We start from the raw sequence: 24,566 nt of genomic DNA, 5'->3' as shown, positions 1-24,566 counted from the left end.
ATAACAGAACGGAGTGGACTCTGTCCTGCCTCCAGCTGGTCCACTTCACCTACCTCTGAATCATGAGAGTTGAGTCTACATTTTGGCTGAAGAGTAGGGATGGAGGTAGGACATAGGACCAGGTCCTGCAGCATAGCCGGTGATGGCTTCAGCTCCACACTTCTGTAAATCAGGAAGCCTATGATAGGAAGCATTCTGCCAACATCTTTACAGGTGGGCACCCGTCAGACCGGGCTTTGCATAAAAAAATAATGACTTTGAAGCAGGTGCAAGCAAGGAGAAGTATTTTAGTTTCTCCAAGCATTCCATGCATTAAATGTGTGATGTGCCGCACAGCACACATACAATGTGTGGATGGGTAGGATTTTCTCTTGGGAGGCTATGCTTTTAATACAAATCCTATGTTAGTCAGCATGCACACACTTCAATGGCTGTGTGTTTTGATGGACAATCTTTGTTGTGAACCAGAGAAGGAGGTGACAGCGGCAGCAGAACGCCATTTTTAAAGAGTGTGGTCCTGGGCTTCTTCCCCCACCCCCGCACAACTTTACTTGCTGAGCTGCATTGCGCTAAAAAAAAAAAAAAAAATCACCCCGATGTTTCTATGTTGTGTACCAGAGAAATCTGAGAAGTGGACATCACCCAGTCCTGTTTCTATGTCGGTTAGTAAACTCTGCTTGTTTATTTCAGATTCAGGAAGCCAGCTTGGGAAACCCTTGGCTTACCTGAGCTGAGCCAGCTCAACATGAGGGAAGAACCGAGTCTCCATCACCACCCGGCGGGCATCTGTTCGAGGCGGCATGTGCTGAGCGAGGCAGAGCTGGAGGAGGTGGCACCCAGGTACCAACAGAGGAGGCTTTCTCTGAGAAGTAGAGTGAAGGTGAAGCTAAGGTGGGTATTACATCATGAATTAGGAAGAATAGAAATACCATTAACTTTTTGTGTCCTATGCTTGTTGCTGCTGATTGTTGTCTTTTGGTTTGGGTCCAAGTTGCCCAATTTGTGGACCATGGTAGGATTATTATTATTATTATTTAAAATGTTATATAGCGTGCAGTTACCCTCGGGCATCCCAGCGCTTATCCGGACACCAATAGATAATAAAACGGCTAGTTAGGTGCAATCAAGCAGGAAACAGATGTGTTTTAAGACATTTACGAAAACGCAGTGTGCAAATGTCTTAAATGTCTTAAATGTTTGCTAATGCTACCAGCTGGTCCTTGAAGGCCCTCAAGGTCAGCCGCCTGGAATTGGCATGTATAATGCTAGGTAGCCATTGGGGTTCCTCGTGCCCAGCTACACATGCACACCTGCACCTAGTGAATTTCTGGGGTTGCACGCTCTGGGCCACTGGGTACATGGTGGGTAAGGAAGGATGGTCTACTGCCAGTGCTGTGGTGGGTGAAGCAGTAGCCTTCAACGTCAGCCGGTGAGCTTGAAAGTGGTGGGACATCATACTTGCCCTGAATACCATCAGGCAAAGCAAGTGACCATGACTTCTTCTACCAGGGGTTTTGGGGTGCAAGGGTTGTTTCCCCATAGAGGAGTTTGAAAAACAAAATGAGCCAAAATGTGCATTTGTAAGCACAATTTTCACTTACCTTTGCTAAAAGTTCAGTTAATCAAACATGGGGATATTTGAAACTCAGCCACAATGTAAGATCACTCCTGAGGCACCCCTCATGAAATTTTTATCTCGCCCAGTAAAACATATTTAGACTGGATTCATATCAAGGTGTAGTATCGGGATTATACAAGAAAATGTAGAACATATGGTCTCAAAATCTACATCTGATCTGCTGAGACAATGGCAAAGGTTATTAACACATGAGTACACAGAAAAAGAATGGGACACCTTATTAGACCATCAAGGAGAAGGACTAAGGGCCTTATTATGAATTTGGAGGTGTGGCAGCGGGCCGCCACGCCAGCCCCCCGCTACCACACCGCCAAATCCATATTGAGACCGTGGCCAGATTCCCACTGGAATCCAGGTCGGGAGGTTCTTGAGTGCTGAGGCTCATATGTGAGCCATATCAAGGCACCGAAATGGGAACGGCATTGCACGTTCCTGCTGGGCATGGGCTGCCAAGTTATAAGTTTTACACCTTTATTTTAAATGTAGAACAATATAAAAAAGCTATGCTATCAACTTGTTTGTAAATTAAATAGTTAACTAATTTACATATGTTGAATTAACATTACATTTCTGAAGTTGTATTTAAAACACATCTGTTACATTTATTTTTGAATTCAGAAAGTTATTACAATATTCAGAAAGTTATTACAATATTTTATGCCGGGGCTGGAGGTACTCCATTGTTTTCAAAATTTTCTGTTTACCTCACTACACTTTGTTCTCTGTGTGGTGTCACAAATCAATTGCCTTTTTAAACGCAGCATTACTCAGCGCTCGCTCTCACCTTAGCGCTCAGCTGACCTTAAAAGCTGTTCGCGCTTTCTCAGATCCTTGTCTGCAGCCGCCATCACCAGCGGCGTGCGCGCTGACTCTGCCCCCTTGGAGGCCACGCCCCCTATTCACTCTACTCAACCCGCTGATTCCTAGCGGTCATTAGTAAACCTTGTCCCAGTCCTGAGGCGGAAGCCGGGGCTGGAGGTACTCCATTGTTTTTAAAATTTTCTGTTTACCTCACTACACTTTGTTCTCTGTGTGGTTTCACAAATCAATTGCCTTTTTAAACGCAGCATTACTCAGCGCTCGCTCTCACCTTAGCGCTCAGCTGACCTTAAAAGCTGTTCGCGCTTTCTCAGATCCTTGTCTGCAGCCGCCATCACCAGCGGCGTGCGCGCTGACTCCGCCCCCTTGGAAGCCACGCCCCCTTCCTCTCCCCACAAATGTGCATGCACAGGACGCGCAGCGGACGAGCGCAGCGGGAGCGCCGTTTGCGCGCCTAAGGCGCGCCTAAGGCAAGCCCGTCTGCGCCCGTCCGCGCCAAGACCGCGCCAGGCGCAGGAACCCCTGCCCAAATCCCCCTCATCATCAGGTACGCTTCCAACGACCTTCGCCAACTCCGAGGTGGGTTCGGCTGCCCCTGTAAGTTTGATCTGTCAAAAGTACTCGGCTCCACCAGCTGCAATAAATGTCGCTGGACACTCAACTTCGAGTCCGAGCAGCCAACCTCCCCCAAAACCCAGCGACCCTTCTTCACAGGTGGCCTAATAAATGCCAGGTCGATGTGCAAACATAGTCAGGACATCCACGACCTTATCATTGACCATGACCTTGATTGTCTCATGATCACCGAAACCTGGCTCACTGAAGACAGTAACCCCGACATAGCCGTTGCCCTCCCCCTGGGTTACTCCTTCCATAGACAGGATAGACAGAAAGGTAGAGGAGGAAGTGTTGCAATTATTCTGAGGAACACCTTTAGCTGCCACACCTTCTGCCTTGACCCTCTCACTGACGCAGAGGGACTAGGCTTTTCCATCAAACTCAGTCAATCTCTCTCCCTCTCCGGTGGCCTGATCTACCGCCCACCCGGCAATGCTGCTAAATTCCTCGACTCCCTAAACGACGCTCTTGGACACTTCCTACTCCGCTACCCACACTTTACCCTCCTGGGAGATTTCAACCTGCACCTCGAAACCTCAGCTGACTCTCACACTAGAAACTTCCTGCAGACACTGGAAATCTTTAATCTACAACAAAGCGTCAAGCTGCCTACCCACTCCCTTGGCCACACCTTGGACGGTGTTTGTTCCAATTTCCCGTCCATCATCACCCTGCCCCCCATACCTCAGATTTGGACTGATCATTGTCTGATCCCCTTCCATATCTCCAGCCGCCCCCCTCCTCCCAGCAAAAAACGCACTCTTCATCACGCCCACTCTACAAATTGGAAAACTGTTCAGAAAAATCTTATCCTCCATCCCTTCTCCCCAACCAATGCCCCCTCTCTCTCCGGTAACATCGATAGAGATGCAGTTCGCCTCAACAACTGGCTCTCACAGGAAATTACTAAACGATGCCCACCCAATCAACAGGACAGTACTTCGAAGAAAACTAAAATCAAAGCTCCCTGGTACACGCCTGACCTAGCAGCCGCACATCTACTCTGCAGGAAAGCGGAACGTAAATGGCGCAGAACCTACGATAATGGCGACCGCAGCAATTACACTCTACAGAGGAAAAACTATCTTTCCACCATCAAATCAGCTAAGAGAACTTATTACGTAAACGCCATTAAAGAAGCCAGCCAAAAGCAAAAAACCCTTTTCACAATAGTAAAAACCTTCACCAACCCCAAAGCTCTCCAACCTGAAATCCCCCCATCTCAAGAGCTATGTGACAAGATCTCCGACTACTTTGATGATAAAATCACTTCCATTCAAAAAAACTTCCCCCCTTCCCCTCCAGCACACTCAATCCCGGATCCGGACCAACTGTGCCTGACCACTAACAGTCTCAAAAACTTCACCCCGGTGACTCTGACTCAGACCAGAGAAGCGATCCTTTCCTGCAAATCTGGCTCCTCCTCCGATCCCTGTCCCCCCAAGATTCTCCACCTCATCATTGATGAAGTCAACCCCATCATCAATGAAATAATCAACCTATCCCTCAATTCCGGCTCTGTTCCCCTCTCTTGGAAAAAAGGCGTGGTTAAGCCACTTATGAAAAAGGCGAACAAACCCCCAACGGATTTGACCAACCTCCGTCCCATCACACTGCTACCTGCCCTGGGTAAAATAACAGAACAGCTAGTTCACAAAGAGCTCAAGGCCTTTCTGGATTCCCATAACCTACTCCATCCCCAGCAGTCCGGGTTCCGGTCCAAGCATTCAACCGAAACCGCCCTAATCGAACTGACCGATACCATCAAAATCCTTCAAGACCAAAGGAAGAAGGCCATCCTGATCCTTCTTGACCTCACGGCAGATTCGATACCATTTCCCACTCCATCCTGATCAACAGACTTATAGACATCGGCATCACCAACTCAGCCCTATCATGGATTAGATCTTTTCTCAGCGATAGGTACCAAACCGTCACCCTTGGCTCCTTCCAATCCAATGAGAAAAAGGTGTCCTCCGGAGTCCCTCAGGGTTCCATCCTAAGCCCCCTCCTCTTCAACATTTATCTCATCCCTCTTCTCACCCTTATAGAATCGTTCGGCATAACCGTTACCTCCTATGCCGACGATACTCAGCTTATCATCCCCCTAGACGACATTTCCAACAAGGCAGAGCTCAATCTTAAACATTGCCTAACAGCAGTCTTTCAATGGATGGACGCTAACCACCTCCGCTGCAACTCAAATAAAACTGAGATCCTCCCCATTGGAAAGAATGCCTCGTTCTGCCCTGCCCTGTGGTGGCCTGACAACTCCGCAGCTCCACCTCAGACGGTCTCATCGGCCAGAAACCTCGGGGTCCTCTTCGATTCTGACCTCTCTTTCGACCTCCACGTCTCGACCGTAGCAGGAAAATGCTTTGGCATAATTAAGTCCCTGAGAAAGTTCTTCAACTTCCTCCCTCTCGACTCCAGAAAGACTGTTGCAGTAGCCCTTATGCTCTCAAGAGTAGACTACTGTAATGGCCTTCTGGCAGGGACCAAAAAGTCCACTCTTTCGAAACTTCAAAGTGTTCTGCACACCGCTGCCCGCCTCGTCTTAAAACTTCCACGCAAATCCTCAATCTCTGCAGCCCTTAAAACCCTACATTGGCTCCCCTTGCACAAGAGAATACTCTTCAAGATTCTCACCGTAGCTTTCCGAGGCTTTAACAAATCTGGTCCCTCCTATCTGTCCAGACGCTTCCCTCATTATAATCCGAGTCGCTCCCTCCGATCCTCACAAGAAAACCTCATAACCCCCACCAAGTTCAATCTGAAGTCTAAAGGCGGAAAAACCCTCACTACCCTGGCTATTAGAGCCTGGAACAGTATGCCCAGACATCTCAGACTTCAGACTCTCGAGAAGCCTTTTAGGAAGCTCCTCAAAACTTGGATTTTTAATCTTTCTGACGACTTGACTAAAGCGGCCATCTAGCCCCCCCCCTCCCATCACTCTGCGATCTGGTTTCAAGGACTTACAGCGCCATGATGCTCCTTCCGGAGCGAACGCCGCGCTCTATAAATACCCCTCCAAATATCCAAAATATCCAAATATAGTAATGTGAAATTCGTTTTTTAATTCTATATAAGTTTTAATATTTAAGTAAATGTATTTAACATTTATAAAAGGTAGATATAAATCAATTAATTGTTATATTATTTCTAATGGGGTGTTGATTTAAATCCCTTTCTACATTATTTTCAATGGAAGGGTGTTGCAGTATTAGTGGTTGATCATGTGTGGTGCTGGACTTACTCCAAGTCTCAGCTAGAGTACATGTGCAACTGTTTTGGGTCCTTTTAGGCTGTAGCTACTTTATAGTTGTTACAGAAGTGAACTGGAAAAGATTCAAAGACAGGTGACGAAATAAAGGAATCAAAGATCTAAATCATGAGAAAGGTGCAACTATTTGATGCTAATTTGTTTAGAACATGGGAATGCATTTAATAAGCATTCTTGTTTATATTTGTAATATCAGGAGTAAGCAAAGAATCTTTTATATGTTAGAAAGACGATGGCAGTAGCCTTGATATTATCGTGTCTAGATTACTGCAACGGCCTGATGGCCGGGGTGAAAAAATCCACGCTAAAAAATCTTCAGAGTGTACAACACGCAGCAGCGAGGTTGGTACTTAAATTACCTAGAAGATCCTCTGCTTCTGCTGTGCTTCGGACCTTACACTGGCTTCGTTACATAAGAGGATCCTGTTTAAGCTCTTGTTGACCTCCTTTAGAGCTCTATATAAGACAGGTCCGAAGTATCTTATGAGACGTTTTTCTCACTATAACCCTCAAAGATGCCTGAGGTCGTCAGGTGGTAATCTAATCAACATCCCCAGATTCAAGTATAAAACCAAGGGAGGTAAGACCCTCACGGTACTGGCTTTCAAGGCATGGAATGCCATGCCCCAATACCTTAGACTCCTGGCGCCGGAGAATGCCTTTAGGAAGCAACTAAAAACTTGGATCTATGGTTTGTCGGACGGTTTTGTAATGGCGGCCATCTAGGTTTACTTTTGTATTTGTACACTGTCTTAGCGCCAGGATGCTCCTTTCGGAGCGACAGTTAGTGCTCTATAAATACCACAAACAAATACAAATACAAAATACATTTGTAATGGCAGGAGTAAACAGGGAATCTGAATGCATGTGTGTATTTGACATTTCTGGACTAAACAGGGAACCTGTGCATTTGCTTACATTTGTAATAACAGGAGTAAACAGGTAATCTTAATGCATGTTTGTATTTGTAATAATAGGAATAAACTGGGAACCTGTACACATTTTTTACATTTGTAATATCAGGAGTAAACAGGGAACCTGTACACAAGTTTGCATTTGTAATACCAGGAGTAAACAGGGAATCCTTATGTTTGTATTTGTAAAATCAGGAGTCTGCAGGAAACCTGTGTGCCTGTTTACTTTTAGAATAATAGGAGTAAAACACGGGGCCATGTACGTATGCCTACACTTGTAGCACTAAGAGTAGACATTGAACCTATGCACAAGTTTTCATTTGTAATACAAGGAGCAAACAGGGAACCTGTACACATGTTTATATTTTTGATGGAAGGAGTAAACATGGTGCCTTTACACATGTTAACATTTACAACACCAGTAGTAAACAAGGAATCTGTATGCCTGTTTATATTTGTCATTTCAGGAGTAAACAGGGAACTTTTACACCTGTTTATAGTAGTAGCACAAGGAGTAAACAGGACACCTGTACACATGATAACATCTATAATTCTAGGAGAAAACAAGGAACCTGTGCACATGTTTACATTTTAGAGCCAGGAGTAAACAAGGCATCTGTATGCGTCTTTATAATTATAATTTCAGGAGTACACAGGGAAGATATTTGTGTATTTGCATTTTATGCATGTGTACATTTGTAATACCAGAAGTAAACAGGAAATCTATATGCATGGGTACATGTGTTATAGCAGTATACCTGCAACCTATACCCCTGTTTATTTTTGTATTATCATGAGTAAAAAATGAATCTTTACACACACACACAATCACACAACACGCGCACACACACACACACACACACATACATATATATATACTAGCAGCCCGTCCGACGTTGTTCGGGGGAGAAAAGTAATGTGTGAAATGTTAGGAATAGTAAAATTATAAAGCTTTGAATATTTCCCGGTACGCAACATTTTTGGTTTCATTTGATTGTGGACGTAGAATAAATTGGTTTTGCACATTTCCAGACCTAGAGAGAGCAACATATAACTGCCCATGAGTGAAGCAGTCTTCTCGTAAGTCAATGCCTATAACTTTGTATGTTTGGCCTTGAGATTTGTTAATAGTAGAAGCAAAAGCAATGTTAATAGGGAACTGCAAGCATTTAAATTGAAATGGTAGATCATTTTTGGATCATGGGTATGCGTGGAATAGGCTATGTGTGATTTGGATATGGTATGAAAGTGTAATGAAACAGTAGAATGTAGCAAATGTAGTCCAGTGACTGTTAGCAGTGGAGTACAGTATGTTAAAGGTGTGTCATTTACAAAAGTATTATCTATACTACTATTATAAAGAGAGAACTGTTAAGGTTTTTCCCCCGAGCAACGTTGGTAGGGGCTGCTAGTGTTTAACCAAAATAATGGCCCAGAATTATTTATAGTTCTGTTTGTGAGCATTGGGAAGTGTGATTTTGTGACTGTAGTTAATGGTGCTTTACATTATTAATGGTTAACTGTCTTGCAGAATGCAGTATTGTCTTGTGAGTGTGAAAGTGGAATGGAATGGCAAAGATGGCTGTATTTGAAAGTGTGCAAGAGAGCTTGAATTCCTGGTGCTATTATTTGTATTGTGTGCGCCTGAAGTGTGAACTTTCTGGATTGTGTGAATAGTATTTTGCTTCAGAGCAAAGTACCATGAAGATTGCATACAACAGCTGTTATTGTGAAAGTCTATTTTTATTAATGTGAAATTGCGATGTGTGTTTTGATGTTAGCCCCCTGTGGCAACCTCTGATGTAGTGCTAAATGTGAAAGGGTTTTTGTCTTTGTGCTGCAATTACACAGATGAGTGCGAAAATTGTTTATTGTTCAGTGTTGAAGTAATGTGTGCATGCACTTTTCTAAACATTGTGTGTCTGAGAAGCAAGTTTTGCTGAGGTTTTGACAGAGCAGTGCGAATAGGGAAAGCTCGGTGAATAATCAAACAGCACGTCTGTTTCCTGAAGTGCAATGAGCCTTCTTTAAATCGGCATGTGTTTGTTTCACTGTCAGCCCCCACCTTTGAACCTTTGATGTAGGGGAAATGGTGAAAGTCTGTCCGCCTTTGCTTAGCAAATAGAGTGATTCCTCTGCGAACGCCTTTGCCCAGCCCCCAGCAAGAACCTTTGATGTTGTTTGAAATGTGAAAAGGGTTTGTTTACTTTGTGCTGCAATTACAGTGATGGGTGCCTGAAGGTTTTAGTGTCGCGTCTTTAAATGAGGTGTGCAGTTAGTTAAGCAATAATTGTTGTTTTCTAATCTGCTTTTTTGCTTGTTGGGACGTTAGTGTGCGACAACGGTACTCGCCGTTAATTAGCATACATCATGCCAGTTTCGGCAATGTAAATGCAGCTTAATCAATTCGGCATGTTTTTATTTTAATGTCCGCCCCCTGCCTAAATTGCCGTGGGTTACATTCCCAAATACGACGAAACACGTGTCGGCTGCGTTGAAAATTTCCAGTGAACAAGAATAAAACAGGAATTGATGAACCAATAACAACTACTCTTCATGATTGTATCAGAATGTGGAAACACTTGTATATATAACATCACTGTAACTTACGTGTGCTAAGGAGTGTTATAGCTTGTGTAAGGCTCGTGCCGTTTTTGGGAAGATTAGGGTGGTTCCTTCTACCTTTTAGCACCGTCAGATATAACCCCAAAGTCATATTATTTGTGAGATTTTCTTAGTGGCGCCGAATAACCTTTACTAAACCACTATCTGTGCTCAACTAAATTGCCGTGATCCCTCCGTGAATGGCTTTGTCCCTACGACGGGGATAATGTTTTCCCTGCGCCAATGTTTGAAGTTGTTCAAAGGCTGAAAGTTTCTCCCTTCCTCGAACGCGAACATGTTTGTGCATACTACCGCAATAATGGGCAGAGTGCGTGAAGCAATCATTGTGGTATTTCTTTTTTGTCACGTGCGTGTCGGACCAATGTTTAAACGTTTAGCATACTTTTTGTTGGAACTACTGTGATTTTTCTAGTTAATGGAGCGTGATTGGTTGATTGTTTTAGGCACGCCCCTTTTGTGCGCTGTGACTTGGGCTCTGACGTATGTTAGTTTGCCCCTCTATCCACGCCCCTTTTGCTTACGAAGCCGCGCCCCTTTGTTTATGTTTGCTCCGAACCCTGCTTTACGAAAGGCATGAATGTATCGAGGTTGAGAGTGAAGTGAGTACCCAGCCCATGGCACAGATTGAACTTGTAATGTTTTTGTTTGTAGGCATGCCCCTATCACAATGTTACTGCCCACATGTTTACTTACACATAACAACGGTTCTCAGTAACACGCTAACACCACTGAAGGTTTTTTCATGTAGTGTACAAAATGCTCTTTATGTGTCTAGTGGCACCTGTGTAAAGGCTTGAAGGTTTCTGTGTGCTTGAAGGTTGCAGCCCCAGTTTGATGCATTTTGGGACTTGCCCCTCTGGCAATTTTGCCGCCCACAGGTTTAGTTTGACACGCCCATGCTACTCCCTAACAGCAGAACAACGCCCACAAGAAACTACTTTAGCCCTAATGTTGTTTGACCTTTGTAATGTATATGTTGGAGAAATGTATAGCATATGTCCATCTCCTAGAACTCCCCTTTCCAACGCTGTATTGGGTGTCGTGATTGGTGGTGTACTTCTGGAGTTTCCCTGCCTCAAAGGTTCCTAGTTCTCTCTTTATAATAGTAGAATAGATGTATATATTTATATATATTTATTACCACCAAAGTGATCCTAATGCATTCAGCGTGCTCCTCAGCGGGTGCTCTACGTGTGAGCCTGATCCTAGCCAAAAGTTTAATTTTGTATTAGAAATGACGCGGCACTCCAAAGCTAGATAATGCTCAATTTAATCTTCACACAACATTCCAACCAATGCATTTCAGCCCTCCCACTGATTTTCACATGGTTAGTGAGTCCTTCTTTTGTTACACTATTTATACCCACAGGTACCTTAATGGGGCATTGTGGGATTTGGAGTGTTTACATACATTTCACAAAACTTTATACAATTAAAACAAAAGACTCTTGCGCTGAAGTCAGGCTATAGTTGTAACCTTAACAGATTCATTTAGTCTGTTTGACTTTTTATCTTTTCTTATGTTATCGCAGCATCTGTGTGTTGCAGATATTATTAGGTTCTGGTATAGTACCAGTTCATTGTTTGTTCGAGCTTTACCTCCACAGTGTTTTTTGTATTTTCATCAACACTATGAGAGTTTACATGACAGAATTAAAACAGACTCAAATGCTACTACAAATGATCAAGATGTGCCTCACAAACAATATTTTATTATTTAACAAAGAACTCTTCAAACAGCAATGTGGCACTGCAAAGGGCATTTCTTTTTTGCCGAACTATGCAAACAGTACAATGGGTTGGTGGGAGAGAACAGTAGCGTGGAGTGCGGAGAACCAGGAGGACCTAGAAAAAATCATCTTGTGGGTCCGCTACATAGACAATCTGTTTTTAATATGGAATGGCAGAGAACAAGAGTTGAATGAGTATTATCTGAAACTTAATACAAATAGTATTGGCTTGTTATTCACATGTACTACAAATGAAAAAGCGCTCGATTTCCTGGACACTAAAATCTACATAGAAAATTATCAAATACACTCCACTCTTTTCAGGAAAAAGACTGCAACAAACAGCATTTTATACGGGACTAGCTTCCACCCGAAACCATTATTAGAAAGCATTCCCTATGGGGAACTTATGCACATGAAACGAAATTGTTCTAAAAAAGAGGATGCAGAAGAAAAGATTCAGGAAACTATGAGCAGACTAAGGATGAGAGGATACAAGAAGACAACATTAAAAAAATGCAAAAAATGCATTGATAAAAAGCTAAAAGAGGAAACATTGATTCTGAAAACAAAAATCAAGGACAACATTGAACAGGGACCATCTAGATTTGTGACTACATATAGCAAAGAAAGTGGGAGAATTGTTAACAAAATCAAAAAGTACTGGCATCTAATTTCTGGGGACAAAGTCATAGGGAAGATGTTGGGACCTAAACCAGGGGTGACCTATAGAAAACTAAATCTCGAAGGGACCTTCTGGTCATAAGCCACTTTCAAGAAAACCAACAAACTAATTGGCTAACAGATCAACAAACGGGGTTTCAAAAAATGCAATCTATGTAAGGTCTGTAAAATAGGCAAAAATATGAACACAATCCAGGAACCCAATGGGAATATAATCAAAATTGATCAAACCATCTCTTGTACATCACAGATTGTCATCTATATAATAGAGTGCAATTGTGGAATGAAGTACATCGGCAGCACAACTTGTATGCTCAAAAAGCGCATCCTGGGGCACATTCGTGCAGTGAAGAACGGAGACATGACATACGCCACGGCGAAGCACATGGCACAATGCCAGAAAGGAGATTGGAGAGCAATGACCTATTATGGAATCCAAGTGATATCAAAAACAGGACAAGGAGGGGACAGAGTCAAAAAATTGCACCAAATGCAATAGCGATTCATTATAAGACTCAGGACAAAAACCCCCAGAGGCATCAACAACGACGTGGAACTTTATATACATCTTGAATGAAAAGTACACATAGCCAAATAAATATTTAGAACAGGAGTATGTAAACTATGAACAATGTGATCCCTTAAATGTTAGGTATGAAGGACAGCAAAAAAGAAACTTCAAATGTAGGATGAAAGAAAAATGAGACTATGAGAGAAATGATACATGTTGTCTACATAACTTCACCAGGGTACTATACCCCATAACAGAGACCGTAATAATGGAAATGTGAATATTATCAATCAGTCAATCAATCAGTCATTTGTTAAGTGCACTACATACCCAAGAGGGTCTCAAGGCACTAGGGGGAGGTGGGAGCCGCTACTGATCAAACAGCCAGGTCTTTAGTATCCTCCTGAAGGTCAGCAGGTCTTGGGTCTGTCGTAGGCTCAGTGGGAGGGTGTTCCATGTCTTGGGGGCGAGGTGGAAGAAGGATCTCTCGCCGGTGGTTGTTCTTCGGATACGCGGGACGGCGGCGAGTGAGAGGTCGGCAGAGCGTAGCTGGTGGTTGGGGGTGTAGAAGGAGAGCCGTCTGTTGAGGTAGGCTGGGACGGTCTTGTGGAGTGCCTTGTGTGCATGGATGAGGAGCTTGAAGGATATCCTCTTGTTGTTGGGGAGCCAGTGCAGGTTTCTCAGGTGGGGGTGATGTGGCTGTGTCGTGGTACATAGAGGATCAGTCATGCCGAGGCATTTTGGATGCGTTGTAGTCGATTGATGAGCTTGGTCGGGGCTCCCGCATAGAGAGCGTTTCCGTAGTCGAGTCTGCTGCTGACGAGGGCCTGGGTGACTATCTTTCTTGTATCTGTCGGGATCCATCTGTAGATCTTGCGGAGCATGCGGAGGGTGTTGAAGCAGGAGGAGGAGACGGCGTTGACTTGCTTGGTCATTGAGAGTGTTGAGTCGAGGATGATTCCCAGGTTACGTGCGTGGTCGGTGGGGATCGGGGCTGCCCCCAGTGGCCACCAGCAGTCGTCCCAGGCTGGCGGGTTGGAGCCGAGCATGAGGACCTCTTTAATGTCCGAGTTCAACTTCAGACGGCTGATCTTCATCCAGTCGGCGACGGCCTTCATTCCTTCGTGGAGGTTGGCTTTGGCTGTGATGGTGTCCTTGGTGAGGGAGAGGATCAGTTGAGTGTCTTCGGCGTAGGAGATTATGTTGAGGTCGTGCTGTCAGGCGATGTGTGCGGGCGGGGCCATGTAAATGTTGAACAGTGTCGGGCTGAGGGAGGATCCTTGGGGTACGCCGCAGATGATCTCGGAGGCTTCGGAACGGAACGGGGGAGGCAGACGCTCTGGGTTCTGCTGGAGAAGAAGGAGGTGGTCCATTCCAGTGCCTTGTCTCGGATCCCTGCGGCGTGGAGGCGTGTGCGCATTATGCGGTGGCAGATGGCAGATGGTGTTGAAGGCGCTGGAGAGGTCTAGGAGGATGAGTGCTGCAGTCTCCCCTTTGTCTAGCAGGGTTCTGATGTCGTCGCTGGCGGCGATGAGGGCAGGCTAGGTGCTGTGGTTGCTGCGGAACCCTGACTGGGAAGGGTCCAGGATTCTGTTCTCTTCGAGGTATCGGGTTTGCTGTCTGTTAACGATTTTCTCGATTACCTTGGCCGGGAAGAGGAACAAAGAGATGGGTCGGAAGTTCATGAGGTCTGTTGGGTCTGCCTTGGATTTTTTGAGTAGGGCTTTGATCTCTGCGTGTTTCCAGCTCTCTGGGAAGGTCGCGGTCTCAAGGGAGAGATTGATGACGTTACGTAGGTGGGGTGCGATGGAGCAGCTTGCTTTGTTGAAGATGTGGTGCGGGAATGGGTCTGACGGAGAGCATGAGTGGATTGTGCTCATGGTCTTGATGGTGTCATCAACGCTCATGCTTGACCAGGCTAGTAGAGGGACGTGGTCTATGGTGTGCGGAGGGTCTGTTGTATTGCTGTCTGTTGGGGCTGTCTGGGTGTTGAAGCTGTCGTGGATGTCTGCTATCTTGCGGTGGAAGAAGGTGGCGAGGGAGTCGTACAGGGCTTGCGACGGTGGGATGTCGTTGGTGTTGGAGCTGGGGTTGGAGAGTTCCTTCACGATGTTGAAGAGCTCCTTGCTGTTGTGTGCGTTGTTGGCGAGGCGGTCTTTGAAGGAGGTCTTCTTGGCATCCCTGATGAGGTGGTGGTGGTTGCGGACGGCGTCCTTGTGTGCTGCGTGGCTGTCTGGAATTTGTTCACTGTGCCATTTCTTCTCTAGTTTCCGGCAGGCTTGCTTGGAATCTAGGAGTTCTGGGGTGAACCAGCTGGTCCTCTTGCTGGTGTCTCTGTGGGGAGGGTTTCTTCAGCGGGGCGAGGGTGTTGGCGCAGTCTTCGATCCAGCGTCTGAGGCTGTGGGCAGCGTCGTTGGTGTTGGTGGGTTCGGTGGGTGGGCTGAGAGCGAGGTTTGCATGTAGTTGGTCTACGGTGATTTTGCTCCAGCGGCGGCGGGGGATCTGTTGGGTGCAACGGTGTGTGGTGGGTTTTTGGACGGTGAAGTGGATGCAGCGGTGGTCGGTCCAGAGGAGTTCGGTGGTGTGGCCGACGGAGACGTGCGGGCTTGAGGAGGAGATGAGGTCGAGCGTGTGGCAGGCGGAGTGGGTGGGCATTGTGACAAGTTGTCTCAGTCCGAGGTTGGCAAGGTTATCGATCAGGGTTGTGGAGTTGTTGTCCTCAAGGTGAAAGTTCAGGTGTCCGAGGAGGATGTAGTCAGTGGAGGTCAGGGCGTGCGCGCTGATGAAGTCGACGATGGAGTCGCTGACCTGGGGGCGGGGTCCGGGGGATCGGTAGACGAGGGTGCCTCTGAGGGTGGAGTTAGGGTCTGTGTGGATCTGGAAATGCATGTGTTCGGCGGTGCTGAGCGCGTTGTCGGTGCTAGTCGAGACCCTGATGCTGTTCTTGTGGACGATGGCGATTCCTCCTCCGACTCCTTTGGTGCAGTCTCTGCGGGTGATCTTGTAGGCGTCTGGGATGGCTATGGCGATGTCGGGTGCAGGGGAGTTGTTCAACCAGGTCTCTGTCAGGAAGGTGACGTCTGGGGAGGTTGTGTTGAGCAGGTTCCAGAGCTCGACGGCGTGTTTGCGTGCGGAGTGGGTGTTCAGTAGTATGCGTCGGAGGTGGTTGAGGTCTTTCTTGGCGGGTGGTTCGTCGGCTCTGTGGCTGGTGTAGCTGCAGTTCTGGCAGGTGAAGGGACCGTGTGTGTGTTTCGGGGCAGCCTTCAAGTAGTTGTGGGTCCGTCCGGGGTTGATAGTGTGCAGAGTGCTGGCAGCATTATGGAGTGACCCGATGGGCACATACAGAGCGGTCGAAACATGTTGACTCTGGCAGTGGTAGGATGGAAGCTTTGAGATTCCTAATTATCTCGTTGTGGCTTTTTCCCATCCTCTTCCTTTTTTAAATCCTGATAGGGGCGTCAAGAAAAGTTTAACAACGGTTGTGTTCTGGTTGACACCCTTAATCAGTTTTAATCACTTTTCCTAACTGCACTTTTCGTCGCACTTTTCAGTGGTGGTCACTTGGTGCTTGCACGGCATTCACCAAGATTTGTGTTGCATGTCGTCTATGTCCCATTGTCTTGACTATATGTCTTGTTAAGAGAAGTTTATTATTTTTTTCCCCCTCCCTAATGCTCCGCCCTGTGTGTGGCTACACCAGGGCGTATTGCAAGCAGGCCCGCTGATGAAGCATGTCACATACTTCGGTATGTGAGTGAGGGCAGTTTTTTCAAATAGAGTGATTTGCCTTATTGGGGCTTTCTCTGTTTGTTTATGTTACTCACTCTATACACCCCCTTTTGTGCGTACATTAGAGTTTCTTGGGGGTATGGGGTGGTAGAGTATAATTTCTCTTGACCCTCGCCCCTCTTTTGTGTTTAATAGCATTATGAACTCTCATAGTGTTGATAAAAATACAAAAAACTCTGTGGAGGAAAAGCTCGATCGAACAATGAACTGGTACTATAACAGAACATAATAATATCTGTAACACACAGAAGCAGCGATGACATAAGAAAAGATAATTAGTCGAACAGACTAAATGAATCTGTTAAGGTCATAACCATAGCCTGACTTAAGCGCAAGAGTCTTTTGTTTTAATTGTATAAAGTTTAAGGTTATAACCATAGCCTGACTTAAGCGCAAGAGTCTTTTGTTTTAATTGTATAAAGTTTAAGGTCATAACCATAGCCTGACTTAAGCGCAAGAGTATTTTGTTTTAATTGTATAAAGTTTTGTGAAATGTATCTAAACACTTCAAATCCCACAATGCTCCATTAAGATAACTGTGTATATAAATAGTGTAACAAAAGAAGGACTCACTAACCATGAGAAAAGCCATAGGAGGGCTGAAACTCGCTGGTTGGACTGTTGTGTGAAGATTAAATTAAGCATTATCTAGTTCTGGGGTACCGCGTCATTTCTAATACAAATATATATATATTCACTGAAAAAACCATAGGTTTCAGACATGTTATAGTTAGGAATTAGCATATAAAAAAACCTTAGAAATTCACTGAAAAAACTATAGGTTTCAGACATGTTATAGTTAGGAATTACAATTTAAAAAACCTTAGAAATTCACTGAAAAAACCATAGGTTTTAGGGATGTTATAGTTAGTTGGACATTTCACTCGTACAAAACCATTGAAATTCCCACGTTATAGTTAGTTGTACTAACTATAACTCACGCACCCGCAATCCACTGCTGATGATGTCACATATTACATCATTCATGACATGGTCAGTGACATCACCGATGACATCTCAAATAACATCACTGATGACATCACTGATGACATCATCCAGTGAATGTGGTTTGCTTCGATATTTAAATAAGTATTATATATATATAGCAATCTGCCTTAAAAACTGAGTGGATGTATAAGTGTCTGAATGGAGGATTTAGAAGCAATGTGATTGACTGTCTAAGTGACGAATTTAAAGTGTCTCACTAAATATATGGGATAGTGATTAAACTGTGTGAATACCTGTATCACTCTATCTCTTGTTGTGTCAACTACTACATAAGTTGGGGTTGGGTGGGAGGTGAGTGACTGTCCAAAGATGTGTAAATAGTTGATTTAGTATGTAAATGAGGTTAAGACTGTATGTGGAAACAGTTGTTTGGGTGAGTGAATCTCTTTATGGGTGTGGTGATGAGTAAATATATTTCTCAATGATACATGTTCAACAAACTAGAAATATAAAAGGCAGTGTATGTGACAGTTTTTGTATATAAATAAGTATACATAAGACTCAGTGATTATATGAGTGACGTATGGATAACTGTATACTTGTAATAGTGATTTTATAACCGACTAAGTATGAGTTACTATCTATATGAATAAATAAAGTGGTGTTTGTGTAAGTGTGTAGCTTAGTAAATGTAAGTATGATCAATTGTTTGCATAAGCGAGTAGGATGACTGCATAAGTGAATAGGATGTGTGCTAGTGTGTAATGTCGTTGTAGGTGTATAAGTATATTTAATAGTGTTCTAATGATCTTTGTTAGCATGTATGAGTGAATCTATAGGTAAGTGTTTAGATGTGTGTGTAGATGTGGGAATCACTGAGTGGGTTTTTAGAAACTTGTATTGGTGTGTCAATGGTTTCAAATATGGTACTCCATATTTTATAATGAGTGTTGAAAGGTTATACTAGTGTATGATAAGATGTATCAGATTGTCACCTGGATGATGTCACCAGTGATGTTATCAGTGATCTCATTTGAGATGTCATCAGTGATGTCATCAGTGATGTCACTGACCATGTCATGACTGATGTAATATGTGACATCATCAGCAGTGGATTGCGGGCGCATGAGTTATAGTTAGTACAACTAACTATAACGTGGGAATTTCAATGGTTTTGTACGATTGAAATGTCCAACTAACTATAACACCCCTTAAAACCCAAGGTTTTTTAAATGCGAATTCCTAATTATAACAGGCCTCAAACCTATGGTTTTTTCAGTGAATTTCAAAGGTTTTTTTAAATGCTAATTCCTAACTATAACATGTCTGAAACCTCTATTTTTTTCAGTGAATTTCAAAGGTTTTGTAAATCACAATTTTTAAATGTATTTATTGTTATTTTCATTTTTTTTATACAGATTTTCCACATTTTTTTAAACAGTTCAGTTATAGATATTTTATTTTTTAAATTACATAATAATTACATTATACATTGCATTACAAAATATACTTTCGCAGAATGAATTACTTTGGTTTAAATACTTTGCAAATAGGCAATAGACTTTCAAGTACAGTAGTTACAGTTGTTGCAATGGGCAACTCAATTTCAAACACAATGCAACATTGAGGTCAACGTGAATTTCTAGTTAAATGCAATTAATTACTTTTTGGTTTACTTTTCTAACCACAGGACTGGATCCTAAAATCATCTGTAAACAGTTGACTAAAAGCGTTTTGGTTACAGTAGTGATTTTTAAGGAATTTTATTGTATTTTAAAAGATGACATTTAGAAACTTTTTTCACATAGAATCACCAATGTTATCCTATGGGAGGAAATTCACTTATCAGGTAAGTAGTGTTAACGTTACATTTTCTTACTGAGTGGTGGACAGCCGCGGTCGGCAGTAGGAGTTCCTGCAGGGCGGTGACGTGGGGAGGGGGAGGGGCAGGGTGGAGGGTAGTAATGTATGGATTACGGAGTTTAACAGGTAAGTAAACATATAAATAAATAAAACGAATTTCGTTGTGCACACTGCATCACCAAATGCGATGCAGTGCGCGCAACAAAATTCGTTTTATATGGCGTGTTTTAAGTTGCGGGATTAAGTGTCCTTGAATCCTGAGGTCCCCTGGGGGCAAACTAACCCACCAGGTACCTCTAGTATGCGCCAGGGGGCTGCGTTGCAGAGAGGTGTTCAGAGGCCACACCCCTTTTTACAACACTCTGCAGCGCAGCTCCGGGGGTGGTGGTCCCTACGCGGATCCCGTGATTTAAAAAAACAAACATTTTTATTTGGCCCTGGGGGTCCTTGTGGGATCCTCTGAGGAGGCCTAGGGGGTCAGGGTGTGTCTACCCTGCCCCCTTTTCACGTTTTTCCCATTTTTTTCTACCGAAGCACAAGATGGCTGCCAACACTTCCTGATTTGGAGTGTTGACAGCCAATTAAAAAGCAGCTGGTGCACGTAGATATATATGTAATTTTAACTGTCATTTTCCAAGGGACTACTGAACGGAATTACACCAAACAAGCATTTACAATGCAATGGTTTCGCCTTTGGAAAAGTTTGAGCTATTGGCTTTGTAAATGACAAAATTTGTATTTATGTGTTAGTTTTGAAAACAGATAAATAAATGGCATTGTCATTTACATTGCCATTAGCTTAATCTCTCGCAAATGTGACACCTATTGTACCCTACGGACGAGCTCAGCAGACAGCAATTACTACCACACAAACACACCCAGAGCCAGCCACACAGACACACCCAGAGCCAGCCACACACACACACCCAGAGCCACACACACACACACCCAGAGCCACACACACACACACACCCAGAGCCACACACACACACCCACCCAGAGCCAAACCTAAAAATTAAATCAAATCATGGTGAGCAACACAGGATGGAGCAGAATGTGGCCCAGAGCAATTAACAGTGCCCGAGATGAATTCCGGCATTTCACCCATCGCGTTTTTGTTTTCCTTTGTACCAAACTCTTACACATACACACCAGACTGACTGCATAAATAAACAGTGATGAAAATGCAGTGGTTAAACAAGTTTGCCGCAGTAATCAGTGTGAATTATAGCACGGGGTTGACAAATAGGCTAAAGTTTATAAAACTGGCATCAGTGAAATAGGAGTGCCTGTTTATAGCGCTGCGTGAAAGCAGGCCTGTCACAGCAGGAGCTAACAAGTTAATTATTCAACGTTTGTCAGCGCCCACCTATGCTGGAGTGGGCGAGGACAGCTGCGGGCAGACCAACAGCAGGGTTTTGTTTGTAAACGGCGGGGTCTGGTCTGCAGGATTATTCTGCAAGGAGAGGCGGGCGTGGAACTGGAATCCAGCGCCTACGGGTCGGAACGCCGGCTTCCAAGTGGGCAGATGTGAGGGGCGGGAGGGACCGTCCCACTTCACATTTTCTGAAGGGCGAACCCCCCTTGCGCCCCCACTCTATTTGTCCGGGCTCCAGGTTGCAAGCAGTTGGGTGCAGCCTTGCCGGCCACCGAAGTGGTCCCGGAAGCCCACCTGAGGCGAGATCAGCAGATGTAAGCCCTCCTGCACCAACCACAGCCCGAGCACGGAGACCCTACAGCGGCACTCCCCGGAGACCCCAGGAGGCTGGGCCCGCCGGGGAGGTGCAGCTGTGCTTTTCGAATCAAGTACCAGGCACCTTGCACTGCAGGAAACTCATGCAGTCTCACCTCGGAGGCCACCAAATGCACCCTAAACTTCACGGTCTGCCTGGGAGGCACGCAATAGACATCACGTGGCCCCGTCAAACTCACCTCCCCTCGGGCACCACGCACAAACATGGCAGAGACCACCACCACTGAACCCCCCGCTTCACTGTAAGCGACACAGCTGCGCCCTGGGGCTCGAGCCATGCACAGATGTGCACTGTCCCATCATTAGGGCCATGTTATGCAAGAACTCACACACACTGAACACCCTGACACGATGTTGCCACAGATCTGTAAAAGTGCTAAGAGGAGGACCTTCAAAAGGCCTGTTCTTCACACAAGAGACTGACAGACTGGGGACAACAAACAGAAGACTTGTTTTTAGTTTACCCGTTTTTCCTTTGTGTAAATCTGCACGCCTGCTTTAAATGGTAGTGACACACATTATACATCTTATACTAAGGCGCAGCAGAGCACCGTTCCATGCAGTGTCCCTGAAGAGAAGAGATACAAACAATGTGCAATAGTAACAAACTTTGACGTGTGAATTACACCCGCTGCCCACGACAGCCCGAGCAGGCAGTTGCACTGCACTGAATGTATGTTGTGAATACAGCACACCACCTCAAAGGCGTTTCTGGAATTCTGCCTTTAGGAACTTCCTGAATTTTGACTTGAAGACTGAGTGTAGGTGCTTTCTCGAGGAAGAGAGGGTATTTTACGTGAAACTACAGGCGCCGGGTTGGTTCCAGAACACAAACTGTCCCCGCTGAACAGTGTCGCCAGAATTCCCAGAAGGTGACGCAGATTACCAAACAATGTTCTCTCGCCTGGGGCTTCCTCCGGGCCGAGAGCACACGAGGGTGTGCTGGCTTTACCTGTCGCACTCACAAAGCCACCAGACACGTATGCAGCAGAAAAGACACAAAGGCTACACGAATATTGTTAGACGATGATGGAAACCCAGAGTCTTACAGAGCGCAGGCGCCAGCATAATACTCTCCTGTTTGTCCCTTACTGTGAGTCGGGGAGCCTCACGGGGGGGGCGGGGGGGGCAGGCACCGGCAATGTGCTTCGCGCCCCCTCCGCTCGCTTCTGAAGGCCGCTCCTCTCGCTGCAGGGCTCCCTCCGCTCACGGGGGCCCTGCAGTCCAGCTGCCATCACTCTTCCTCCTCTTCTACCCGGGCCCGGCGGTGATTACCCGGCACTTCGGAGATTCCCTCGGCGAGGACGGGGTCGAACGGCTGACTCGGCTTCCGGATCCTCGCAGGGGCGGCTCCACTGCTGCGGCCCAATCCGGTCGCGGCTCCTGCGTCGAGCCTCCATACACGCCCAGCTTCTGCGGGCAAGGCATCGAATCAGAGCGCGGCTCTCGGGAAAGGCCTACTGCAAACGGCCAATCAGAGCGCGCCTCCTGTCAACAGAGGACCAATCAGGTCGCGGCCCCTTCGTTTCTCTCGCTTCAGCTTCTGATCACTTTCAGGCCCCCGGGCCGCAGCGGTGAGAACACGGGGCAATGCCGGGTGGGCACCGGCTCTTCAGTTAGTTAGCAATCGAGGTGGCCACTCTATCGGGCCATAACAGGACAGCGAGGAGGGGGGAGGGGGGACGGCGGGAGGAGGGACACAAGGCAGGACAGCAGCAACGGGACAGGCCTACTGCAAACGGCCAATCAGAGCGCGCCTCCTGTCAACAGAGGACCAATCAGGTCGCGGCCCCTTCGTTTCTCTCGCTTCAGCTTCTGATCACTTTCAGGCCCCCGGGCCGCAGCGGTGAGAACACGGGGCAATGCCGGGTGGGCACCGGCTCTTCAGTTAGTTAACAATCGAGGTGGCCACTCGATCGGGCCATAACAGGACAGCGAGGAGGGGGTAGGGGGGACGGCGGGAGGAGGGACACAAGGCAGGACAGCAGCAAGCACGGCCCGGCCGGACCAGATTCGGGGGCGTTCCCGGCTTTTGGCTGACGTAGCCAAAAGCCAAAGATTCTCGGGAACGCCCCCGAATCTGGTCCGGCCATGACGGACACCTCTCTGTTCCAATGGCTAGCCTCCATTTATGGAGCTAGCCAATGGGACAGGGGGGCGTATTCCAGAGTCACTACTGAAATCAAGAGATTTCTCTGGAGGCGGAGCTTACAGCTCCGTCCCCCAGCGAAACCTAATAAGCAAAAGGCACAAATCTGAACCAAGGACTACCTCTTTGCCAAATTTGGTGTAACTCCGTTCAGCCGTTCCGGCTGTAGCCATGGCTAAAGGTCCTATGGGAAATTGCATGGGGAAAACACGTTTTGGGACCCCCTTTTTTCTCGGCTTTCCCTTGACCAATCCCCCCTAAACTTTAAGAGAAGGAGCGGAACTGAGCTGGCCAAAAGTTTGGAAACTTTTGTGCAGATTCATCAATCGGCACCAAAGTTATTGTCAATACAATGTTGCGGATTTCCTGTGCATAATAGGTCCTAACTATAACTACCTACTGGCGACTGCCAGTAGGTAATATATATCTATCTATCTATATATAGATATATAAATATATTACCTACTGGCGGTCGCCAGTAGGTAGTTATAGTTAGGACCTAGTTACCGTAGGAAAATCGCAACATTCTATTCCCAATAACTTTGACACCGATTGACGAATCTTTGCGAAATTTTCAAAACTTATGGCCCGCTCTGGTCTACTCCTATCTTGAAAGTTTCGGGGTGATTAGGCAAGCGGGCAGAGAAAAAAAGTGGGTCCCAAAACACGTTTTCCCCTTGCAATTTCCCATAGGAAACTTTAGCCGCGGCTACAGCCCAAACTGCTGAATGGAATACACCAAATTTTGGTTCAGAAAAAACTCTTTTTGTTAAATGGTGTAAATCCATTCAGTAGTTGCTGAGAAAATCAAAATAAAAAAAATATTGATATCTAGAGGCACGCAGGATCCTTGCACCCTCCCGATCACGAGCTTCATGCTAATTGGCTGTCAACACTCCAAACCAGGAAGTGTTGGCAGCCTTCTTGTGCCTCAGTAGAACAGAGGCACAAGAAATCAGTAAAACAAATGTGAAAAAAAAGAAAATGGGTCAGGGTAGGAACACTCTGACCCCCTAGGCCTGCTTAGGGCGTCCCACAAGGACCCCAGGGACCAAAAAAAGAATTAAAAAAAAATAACAAATCGCGGGATGCGCGGAGTATCCGCGGATCCGGCTGTGAAAAACAAAAAAACGAAGCGTGGGCTCCTGTGATTCATTAATAATTAGCCCCCATGTGGGCCAAGTCCCAGTGGCAATGTTTATATTGTAATGGGGCCCCGGGGACCGCCACCCCGAGGCTTT

At 45.7% G+C, this 24,566-nt stretch overlaps 1 protein-coding gene across 2 annotated transcripts in view; it reads left to right on the top strand.

Annotated features, from left to right (window-relative positions):
• LOC147693063 (solute carrier family 26 member 6-like) overlaps positions 1 to 24,566 on the top strand; it is a 240,761-nt gene that overhangs the window by 11,591 nt on the left and 204,604 nt on the right. For both annotated transcript variants that reach the window (XM_086936875.1, XM_086936874.1), the window contains exon 2: positions 691 to 891. In XM_086936875.1, coding sequence (XP_086793001.1) covers positions 746 to 891 — 146 coding nt within the window. In that variant the 5' untranslated portion in view covers positions 691 to 745. The remainder of the gene's footprint in view (positions 1 to 690; positions 892 to 24,566) is intronic.

The sequence above is a fragment of the Lissotriton vulgaris genome, chromosome 9 (genome assembly GCF_964263255.1).
Source record: "Lissotriton vulgaris chromosome 9, aLisVul1.2, whole genome shotgun sequence".
Classification (NCBI taxonomy): Eukaryota; Metazoa; Chordata; class Amphibia; order Caudata; family Salamandridae; genus Lissotriton; species Lissotriton vulgaris.
This window is presented reverse-complemented; position numbering and strand designations above follow the sequence as displayed.